General features: G+C 56.9%; 1 protein-coding gene across 5 annotated transcripts in view; it reads left to right on the forward strand.

Annotated features, from left to right (window-relative positions):
• Dennd1b (DENN domain containing 1B) overlaps positions 1-10,092 on the forward strand; it is a 168,983-nt gene extending 158,891 nt beyond the window's left edge. For all 5 annotated transcript variants that reach the window (XM_048357390.1, XM_048357395.1, XM_048357391.1 and 2 more), the window contains 3 exons: positions 6,225-6,286; positions 7,106-7,322; positions 8,623-10,092. In XM_048357390.1, coding sequence (XP_048213347.1) covers positions 6,225-6,286; positions 7,106-7,322; positions 8,623-9,138 — 795 coding nt within the window. In that variant the 3' untranslated portion in view covers positions 9,139-10,092. The remainder of the gene's footprint in view (positions 1-6,224; positions 6,287-7,105; positions 7,323-8,622) is intronic.
• Positions 10,093-10,680: the final 588 nt, after the last annotated feature.

A 10,680-nucleotide genomic window follows, 5' to 3' on the forward strand; every position in this document is an offset into this window, starting at 1 on the left:
GGCATGACTGAGCAGGGGGGCCCCGCGCGAGGCCCGGGCAGCTGAGCTTGCGCACCTGCCCTGTGCCTTTCACCGCGTCCTACACGATCACACCCACACCCCAGCTTCTCAAGCTCCGCCCTTTACAAGTGGCTGCCGGACCCCACTCACGGGTGGCGGCCTGGCCTGGACCTCCGGCTCCAGCTCTCGAGGGGCTGCGAACTTGAACAGCTTTGCTGACCTCTCCCAACCTCTTTATCGTCTAGAGCTGGAAGACACGGACTTGTGGTAGCGATCCTAAGGTAGAGACGTATGGTAGACATTCATATTCATGTGAGGACAGAAATGGTTCTTCCCACACTGTGGAAGTTTCATCGATATTCAGTAATATCATTTCCGTCCTATCAGATACAACCACCCATGATTCCAGCCGTGCCTGCAGCCCGCCGGGTGCTGGAAGACGGTGAGCTACGCCGTCTAGGCGGTCGGCCCCCGGCGCTCAGCTCTGAAGACGCTCTTTCCTGGGTTTCTTGCTAACACACTTTGTTATTCTTCCCTCCTTTCCCTTTGGGGTTGAATTTGGAGCGTTTCCACCCACCTGTGTTGCACCTGCTTCCTTCTGCATGTGCTGATAAGCTCAAAGCCAGGCTGCGTCGCTAACATTCTAAACAATGATTTCCACTCGACTCCTTACAAGATGAGCGAGGCCCGGAGGAGGTGGAGGACTCGTCAGGCACCGGCCTGGGTTTGGATTTGGGGATTGACACTCTGACCTGACCTGCGGGTGGCGGCTGCTGTCTTCTGCTTGGGTGGAGGACACAGGTGGAGCACCGCTAGGGGCGGAGGCTTCTGTGGGCCTCCCAGCCTCCTCCTCCTCCCCGAGCTGCCAGGCCCCTGGGCCTCCAGCGTGGACGTCTGTAGCCCCATCCACCATGTCAGTGTCGTGGGTGGATGTGGAGGGTGGAGGCGGCCATCGGGACGACCCCCGGTCTCTTCCCAGCAGCAGCCGTGGGCTCCGTACCGATGGAGGATCCTGTCCTAGCACGGTTGCTTTGCTTGCCCAGGGCACACAGATTTTTGCCTGCCTAGTTTGCTCCCGTTTGCTGGGCCTCGGGGGCGAGTTAGCCAGCAGTTCAAAGCTGCCTAGTGGATGGATTTTTCTAGAAAAGTGAGCCAGGCTTTCTGACCCCCCCTCCCTCCCCCCACCTTGCATGGCAGCCTGACGCCTCCCATAGACCCTGAACCCACCCCGAGTCTTCCCTGCTCCTTCCTCCCTCCCGATTGAGCGGGAGAAGAGCCTCTTGAGCACAAGCTCCTCCTCTTGCTGTGAGCCTGCCCGGGCTTTCAAATGCACACATTAGCCCACCCGTGGCTTTTAAGATTTTCTTAAAATGCTAGCAGATTTCTTCCACCTGCCTGCGTGGCAGCTTTGCGAAGGGAACACGGATCCATCTCCCGTCTCTCCTCGGAGACCCCGTGGCCTAGGAAATCCGGTTTACCCACCTAGCTTGCAGCTCGGCTCTCCGATAGGATTAAGTAGAATCCTTGAAAATTTGTTTTTCTCCATCATGTGGCCTTTTCTCCTGACTGGAATGGGAGTGGCGTTCTCTTGCCGTGTTCCACCATGTCAATGGAAGCAGAATTGACAGGACTTAGGAAGATGGGCGAACTCGAGACAGTGGCTTTCCAGTAAGCATGCATGGGGGAAAGCAAGTGAGCAGTAGACGATGAAGTAAGGAAGGAACCCGGGGGTGGGAGCGTCAGGCCTGGACCGGGCGAGGGCCACGCCCGTCTCTCTCACCTGCTCAGGTGTGGAGTTTGCCCAGTTCTGTCCACTCATCTTCCCCTAGCGGGGTAATGACTGGCGTCCTCAGCTGAACTTGGCAGACCTCAGCAAACTGGGACCCCTCTACCCCTTGCGATTACCTCTCCCACCCACTTCCAAAGACCCCGGGCTCAAGGTGCTTATCCTTCCTTTCCTCACCCGTGTTTCACGTACACCCTAAGTGCACAGTGCCTGCTTTGCAATGGGGTTGAACTCGACAGTAGTTCTCAGGCACAATTACTCCTGCGTTCTTCAGGACTTCCTCACCCAGCTTGGTTTCTGGAAGAAGCCATCCCCGATGCTGGCTCCTGGCTTTATCATGTCCCGATTCCCTAATCCCACCCAAGTCACTAGACTTCTTAAGCCTTTGTTTACCTAATTCTTAAAATACAGGAAGTATTCGCCCTACATTGTGGCAAAGTCGGAATTGAAGCGTGGCGCATGCAACATACAGCACAGAGAAGCACGTGGATCAATCGCTTCTTCCCCGGCTTGACTCACTACCTGCAAAGTTTAAATGCACGGGTTTCAGAAGCCCCTGTGGAGCTATAAACCGCTGCCCTTGTTCAAGGTGTCACCATCGCAGTTCTCTGCTGCTCTTTGTTCTGGGCGGGCCACATGGTACATTATTAGCTCAGGGTTTCCTATAGATATTGGGCGAGGAAAATAGTACTTCTGGACATTGGTTGCCTCATGTCCCCAAATGCGGGCAGTATAAAGACTGTGCTTCTAAAACAAAAAATCTCTACATATCCTAAGCGTAATTTTATGAGGTTTGAAAAGAGATGGCCTTCAACTGCCAATAGCCATTCCATTTATGCTGATTGGTCTTCGTCTGCCATCTAGTGATTGAAATGGGAACTACAAGGTAGTCTCCTTGGTAACTACAGGGAATGACCTTCACCATTCCGGGAGGCTGACAGGCCTGGCAGAAACCATTGTAAGGAAAAGAAAGGCAGCATTTATCTCTGTAATTGCAGCAACGCCAGGCTGATTTCGTGAGGTCTCCGGCACGGCGTTCTGTCACTCCGCGTGTAAATTCTGCGGCGGCGTTGTCACTTCCCAAGCAGGCTTCTGGTTTTCCTTTTTTTGTGTCTCCACAAGTCTACTGCATTGCATTCGGTGTGGAGCTGTGGGCTCGGACTTTCCAGGATGATCTCCTCCACGATCTCGCATTCCGTGTAGATAGCCTTTCCTTTTCTCTGAGTCAGTCGTTCCCCATGTAGCTAGCAACCCTTGTCAGATGTGTTCACTTCGAGGAGTTTCACGTACACCACATGTGTACCTTGCATTGTATGTTTTCGTGCAACAAAAATCGCATTTTACAGGTGTTATAGGTGTTCAGAACCAACGGGTCTGATTGAGGACTGTGGCAGCCAGGTCCCAGCCCTATTTAAAAACCTCTGGTCAAAAGTGCTGAAAATATTATTATGAAGTGTTTTGTATTTAAAAAAAAGTGTGCAAAAAGGTTGCTAATCGCACAGTCTCCCTGTGGCTCCTGAGATGGCCAGCGATAAGGTTTGCGGCTGGATATTTTTTAAGTGTCTGAGAAGGAATATGTTTTCTATTTTTTTCCCATATGCCTCACAGCAAGGAGACCACCGTGTGCAGGCACTGGGCGCTCAGTACGTAGAAGAACACTGTGCATACACTGTAGGGCTAAGTACATGGAAGACCATTACGAGCATCTGGCAGGTGCTTAGCACATGAAAGCCCATCGTGGGCATGTTCTTCAGGTTCTTCAGTGCATGAGAGAGTACCGTGGACACGCAGCAGTGCTTAGCCAGAGCTCACGGGGTAGAGAGACGTTAGGCACTGAAGGAGAACAGAGATGGCCTCTGCCTTCCTTCCAGGGAGGCCGCGGGAGCAGCTGTTGCACGTGCTCCATGAGCACCTGATGAAGTGGCTGAGATCTGAAAGGCGAGATCTCTCCTGGGCTCGCTTCCCACCAAGACGGTTCTCCTCTCCCATGCTTCCTGTGGGATCTCCTATCCGCACCTTCCATGGCAGCCTGAGAATTGGAATGTATCCCCTGGAGCCCGCTTAGTGTGTGCTTCCATCTAGCGGCCGGCGTGGGAACTGCAGGATGGAATGGGCGGGAACACAGCATCCTTTCCACTCCCCGCTGTGTCTCCCATCCCTGGGGCTTTGAACAGTGTCGCCTCTTCTCCCTGCACGTGCAGGGCTCAACTCAGATGTGTTGCAGTCATACCACAGCACACCTTAATTGTGGTCACAACTTTTCATGCCTACTTGTGGGGTTTTTCTGTTTAACTCGCATCACGAAGGCTGGTTCTTGCTCTGCCTGGTGCCCCAGCACCCGGCACCCAGCAGACAGTTCTTCGTCCTGCCTGAAGGATTGAATGCACCGAATATTTTCCTGCACGTGGTGCATCCTGGAAATGCTCCCGCTCGTCCGTCAGTGTGGCATGCTTTAGAATTGTCCACAAAGTGAAATGCATCGTGCCGCCAACAAGCACACGGCTGCAGTGGTGATGAAGACACAAGTGACCGGCTTTGCTTTTGGATGCTTTGCAGGGTGGGGGTAGAATGTGTCTCTCCCAGAAGGGGGGTGGTGCTGGATTCCCGCTCCCCCCCACCCCCTGCTGAGTTTTCACTGTGTGAGCCTTTAGTTTACCGCTGAAGGGAGAGGATGGCTTTCTCATCCCCGCAGCGCAATAAATGAAGGTAACTTCTGGACGAGGAGCTCGGAACCCAAAAGCACAGGCAGCCATTCCCCTAGGGCACCGTTGTTGGTGCGTGCCTGCCCGACGGAGCGTGCTGGAGCGCAGGGGTCCACTGGCGAGGGCTGCTGCCGGCCAAAGAGGAGCGTATTCTGAAACATGTCCGCCATGTGTACTCACAGCCAGACGCCCATAGGCTCCCCGGATGGGCGTGGGGGGGGGGATGGAAGCACGCATGTGCACATATGAGCAGGCCATCTTTCACTCGGCATCAGTGGTGTCAGCCCTGGGCTGACTCTTTGTTTCCTCCATCATTCCAGGGTTATTTTAGCATCGAAACCCAACAGCCTATCAATTAACCCTGAATATCTCAAGGTAAAGACATGAGTCTTTGTAAGCCAACATCATGCCATGATTCAATATAGGATATTGTGGACAAGAATAATAAAACTGTGGCGGGCTCTAATCAAAATTTGTGTGTATCTAAGATGGTTACCCCACCATTGGTTGGTTAGAGTTAGGTCCTTCCTCTGAGAATTCTTAAGCAGAAGGACCAATGGTTTACCTTGCCTTTCCTGAGCACCTTGTAAGTTGGTTAGCCAGATAACAAGGTGAAGTGTTTATTATTATTATTATTATTATTATTTTGCCAGTGTGGGCCTGGGTGCTGTCCATCCCTGAGCCTGTTTGTGTTCAAGGCTAGAGCTCAACCACTTGAACTACAGCGCCACTTCTGGCTTTTTCAAGTAGTTTGTTGGAGATAAGAGTCTCATGGGGGCTTTTCTGCTTGGCTGGCTTCCCCCTGTGATCCTCAGATCTCGGCCCCCTGAGTAGCTGGGATTAGACAGGTGTGCGCCACCAGCACCCAGCTACAGGGCGAAGGTTGATGTTATAGAAAGTCAGAGAAGTATAGAAGGGATGCTCCAGAAAAGCACGACTCCGCAAGTCCTGAGGTATTAATCGTTTAGCCAGGGCTCATCCTAAGATACTAGGAACAGCCGGTAAAAACTTGGCAGGGATCTTTATAGCGGGTAGACCAGCCAACCACATCAGAAGCCATTCATCTTGCACACGCTTGGAGAGCTAGGTGTGGGCTGACCAGGCTGTAACGACAAACATCTCATTACCTACAGCCTGTTTAAGAAGAGACCAAGCCGAGACAGTGAAGTCGAGCCTCCAGATGTAGCTGCCAGCTTACAGGCAAAGCAGAGAATCAGGCGCTGAGAGGCGCTGAGCGGGAAGGGAGGGGTGGGGGGGGGGGGGCCTGGAAGGGGCTGGGGACCCGTGGCATCCAAACACAGCGTTAACCTTGCTGGGATTCTGGACAAAAAGAATAATGTTTGTGTGGTGAAAGGGGATACATGTGAGTAACAGGTATGAAAGGATGCTCATTCATTTGACAGCTATAATCATTACATTTTTGGTAGTGTTAAACGGTCCTTGTTACGAATGCAGAAGGCCTGCTGGGTGAATCCGCCCCAGCTGGAGCTGCAAGTGTGGGCCTGAGTGGCGGACAGAGCCCCGAGTGCCAGCCAGCCCGGCGCTGGGGCTGGGGCCGGGGCCACCCCGGTGCTGTCCTGGGGGGGGGGCGGGACTGGGGGGGGCAAGTTGTCAGGGGTTTGTTGCTGTTTGGAGGGTGACCCCCAGACCCAGTGGCATTGACTGCGCCTGGGAGCGGGTTCGTGGGGGTGGGGGGGGGGCAGTGACTGAGGCCCCGAATTCGTGTCTTTCTCCAGGCGCGCCTGCAGCGGCCCCCGACGAGCCTGGACGACGACGACATCATGGAGCGAGCCAGCAAGTAGGTGCGGGCCCAGCGGGCGGGGGGGCGGGCGGGAGAGCGGGCAGCGCCCCGCACCGGGGCGGGAGGGAGGCTCGGGACAGGGGAGCGCGTGGCGGGCGGGACGGTGGCTGCGCGTGGGGCGCGCCGCGTGGGCTGCGCGCGGAGGGGGCCGCGGACCCCCCCCCCGCCCCCCTGCTGCGCGGCCGCCGTCCAGGCAGGCGTGGGGTGGGGTTCCTTCTCCACGCCCGTCCCTCCGGCCTCCTCCATGCGTGGACGTCGGGGCTGCGTGAGTCGGGGCCCCCGACGGTGCGGCGATGGCGCCCACGCGCGGTCACGCACGCTGCTTTGAAGAGGGCTGACGGAGTTGACGGTGGACTCTGCGCGGCCGGAAGCGGCGTGGACGGCCGCGGGGCGCGCAGTTGCCTGCTCCGCGCGTGGACGGCTGCTGGTTACACAGTTGCCCGCCCCACGCGTGGACATCTGTGGGGCACGCTGTCACCTGCTCCACGCGTGGACGGCTGCTGGTTACACAGTTGCCTGCCCCACGCGTGGACGGCCGCGGGTCACTCAGCCGCCTGCCCCACGCGTGGACATCTGCGGGGCGCGCTGCCCCTGCCCCACGCGTGGACGGCCGCGGGGCGCCCAGCCGCCTGCCCCACGCGTGGACGGCCGCGGGGCATGCAGCTGCTTGATCCACGCGTGGACAGCTGCGGGGCGCGCTGCCCCTGCCCCACGCGTGGACATCTGTGGGGCACACTATCGCCTGCCCCACGCGTGGACGGCCGCGGGGCGCCCAGCCGCCTGCCCCACGCCCTCACTCCCCCCCCTCCCCCCCAGGTTGTCGTCGGAGGACGGCGAGGAGCCCCCCGCGTACTTCTACGAGAGCGACGAGTCTGCGGAGGGCGGGGCGCGGAGCCCGCGCGCGGGGGAGCTGGACCTGCTGGGCGAGATCCTGGACACGCTGAGCACGCACAGCTCCGACCAGGGCAAGCTGGCCGCCGCCCGCAGCCTGGACTTCTTCCGCTCCATGGAGGACATCGACTACAAGCCCGCGGTCAGTGCCCTCCCCCGGGGGGCGCCCCTGCTTCCTAGTGGTGCCGGGGGCTGGGGGGGGGGGGGGAATCATTAAAATAGAAAACGTTCCTGCATTTCCCTACCCTTGGCTGAGTTTCCAAGGGTGGGGAACGGTGTGATGAACTCGCTTTCCCAACGGTTTTGCTTTTCTTGCTTCCGAAATGCACTGGTGTTTTGAACGAATGGATGTTCTCCAGTGGGGAGAGGCCGGGCCTCGTGGCACACGCCTGCAATCCCGGCTCTGCGGGAGGTGGCCCGGGGTGGATCACGGGCGAAGGCCTGCCCGAGCAAGAACCGCGTAGACCCTTCCTCAAAAGCGAGCCAAGGCTAGCAGGGCAGCTCTGTAATCCCGGCCTGATGGGAGGGGGAGCTGGGTCGCTCACGTGGGGACCAAGCACAGCTCCCATCTAAAGGGGAAACCCAGGCTAAAGGGCTGGGGTCTGGCTGGAGCCCTGGCCAGCGAGCACCAGGCCCTGAGTTCAAACCTCGGTGTGGCCCAGGGCTAACAATATACGCCATGCATGAGGGAACGGTGGGCAGTGGAAAGCCATTGTGGTGGTGGTAAGAAAGTCTGGAACTTTCCATGAGTTCCCTGCTTGGAGAGGTGAGGTGGAAATGCAAAGCAGAGGGTGGCTGGCTCCTTGCTGCTCTGTGAGACTGTGAGTGTGTGTGTGTGCATGTGTGAGTGTGCATGTGTGCATGTGTGTGCATGTGTGTGAGTGTGTGCATGTGCGAGTGTGTGTGTGCGTGTGTGTGCGTGTGAGTGTGTATATGTGTGTGCGTGTGTGCGTGTGTATATGTGTGTGAGTGTGTGCGTGTGTATATGTGTGAGTGTGTGAGTGTGAGTGTGTGCATGTGTGCGTGTGAGTGTGTGTGCGTGTGGGTGGGTGTGCGTGTGCATATGTGTGTGAGTATGTGCGTGTGTATATGTGTGCATGTGAGTGTGTGCGTGTGTATATGTGTGTGCGTGTGCATGTGTGTATATGTGTGTGCATGTGTATGCGTGTGTATGTGTGTGCGTGTGAGTATGTGCATGTGTGTGCATGTGAGTGTGTATATGTGTGCATGTGAGTGTATGTGTGTGCATGCGAGTGTGTGCGTGAGTGTGTGTATGTGTGCGTGTGTGTGCATGTGTGTATATGTGTGTGCGTGTGTGTGCATGTGTGTGCGCATGTGTGTGTTAACCGCCAAGGCGGGGAGGTCCCTGTGCCCGGGGAGAGGTGTGCGGGGCCCCGCGTGGGAGATGAAATGATTCAAGCCCGCGTGGCTTCTGCTTGCAGAACAAATCCAACGCCCCGAGCGAGAACAACCTGGCGCTGCTGTGCGGCGGGGCGGCGGGCGACCCCGCGGGCTGGAGCCGGGGCCAGGACGACGCCGCCCTGCAGGGCCGGCTGCTGCCGCCCGCGCCCCGCAAGCGGGGCTCCTCGGCGGGGCTGGCCGAGTGCCTGTCGGCGCTGAGAGAGGAGGAGAGCGGCCGGAGGGCGCCCGGGGCCCCGCGCGCGGATTCCCAGCCGAGCCTCCCACCCCCGGCCCCGGACAGAGGGGCCTTGGCCCAGGACGGGGCGCCCAGCCCGGCTCCGGAGGAGGAGCGGCCGCGCCCCGGCCCCGGCCCCGGCCCCGGGGGGCGCCGCCCGTCCACCTGCGTTCCCTGGGAGAAGGACGGAAGGGCCGAGGCGCAGCCCGCGGAGGACGGGGGCCTGCTGCAGGAGGTGGTGTCCCTGTGTCGCCTGACCTCGCCGGACCTCCAGCAAGGCCTGCACGCTGCGGACACAGACTCGCGTGGAAGCCAGCTCTAACCCACCCACCCACCCACCCGCGTCCCCGCTGTGCCAGCCCGTGGGGCCCTCCAGTCGTTCGGAGGAATGACAGCTCTTACTACTTATTTAATCTCCCCCTCCCCCTGGGGGACTTCCATGTCCCTCACTTCTTTGATTTCGTGGGTGTCTGTGACCCATGTTATTTACATGTCAGGCGGACACGTCTCCCGTGCTATTAAATCAGGTACTAGTTTGTCTGTGTGTCAGTCCTACAGATGGTGCCCCAGTATTTGGTGCTTATGCCACCCCTGTATTTAAACTCAGTATGCATCTTTCACCCTTGCACATAACGGATAGCTACTGTACTTATTTGGTTGAGCATGAACTGACCAAGATAGCAAAACTAGCTGGAAACCGGTGACCTTGTTAACCCACGAATTGCCTTAATCCTCACGCCGTGCTGCGCACACAAATAACTCACGAAATGACACGCAGTTGCAAGATAAGTTATTTTGTTCTGCAGAGCAATAATAATAATAATAATAATGCCTTTTCCTAACTCATCCGATGAAGGTGAACCTTGGTGGTTCAAGATTTGGGAGCTCTCGTGGAAATGTTCGATTTGCTTTTCGAAGGGCGCGGCAGCCATGTCTCCTAAGGTACACAGGTGTGCATTTCCCTTTGACTCGGTGAGGTGTTCTGAAGTGCTGAATTAGAATGTGAAGTTAGTGACTTCTGTTTACACACGAGACACTTCCGTGTGCTCACTCTCTCTATGCCTTTCCCCTGTGGGGTCCATCTCAAGAAAGCCAAAACGCAACATGACTTGTTCTGATTAGAAAAAAGAATATCCTGTATTCTCCATCAAAATGCCTCGTGTCATCGCCTCTGATGTTTTAAATAATGGTGTTTTAGCAGTTTTAGATTTCGAGAACCATTACAGAGAGCACCAGGTTCTCATTCCCCCCCCCCCCCCCCGCCACCTTCTTCTCCTAGTGACACCCTCTTGGCCTTGGGTTAGCTCAGACCTTCCCTGGTTTGGGCAGCCTGGACAGTTCTGAGGGGGGTGGGATTGCTCTGGTATTTTTCTCCTGATCGCACTGGGGTAGTGGGTTTGGAGGAAGAAGATCACGGAAGCGCCATGTTTGTCAGGTCCTGTCAGGGGCGGGTGCTGTGAGCAAGCTCTGTGAGTGTGGACATTGACCTCGATAACCTGGCCAAGGTGGTGTTTGCTGCTCGAGGCAGAGTTTCTCCCCCCCCCCCCGACCCCCCACCCCCGCCCCCCGGGAAATGGCTGCTTCCCAGCGGCACACCCTTCCTTTCTGGGCTGTCATCCTAGCCGCCAGTCCATGAGCGAGCCACGCTGAGGAGGCTAGGGGAGTGAGAGGGAGGAGAAATATCTAAGTTATTTGAAATTCGCCTTTGTGGCAATTCTGCCTCTTTCAGCCTCATTTTTAGGCTCTGGCATCCATCTGAGAAGGAATCATACTGATCCCATCACGGTAGGCTAACCTACCACAGGTATAGTTAGGAAAACATTCTTAGTGGTAAGCCAGGTGCCAGCGGCTCATGTCCACAATC

This window comes from Perognathus longimembris, chromosome 11 (genome assembly GCF_023159225.1).
Source record: "Perognathus longimembris pacificus isolate PPM17 chromosome 11, ASM2315922v1, whole genome shotgun sequence".
Classification (NCBI taxonomy): domain Eukaryota; kingdom Metazoa; phylum Chordata; class Mammalia; order Rodentia; family Heteromyidae; genus Perognathus; species Perognathus longimembris.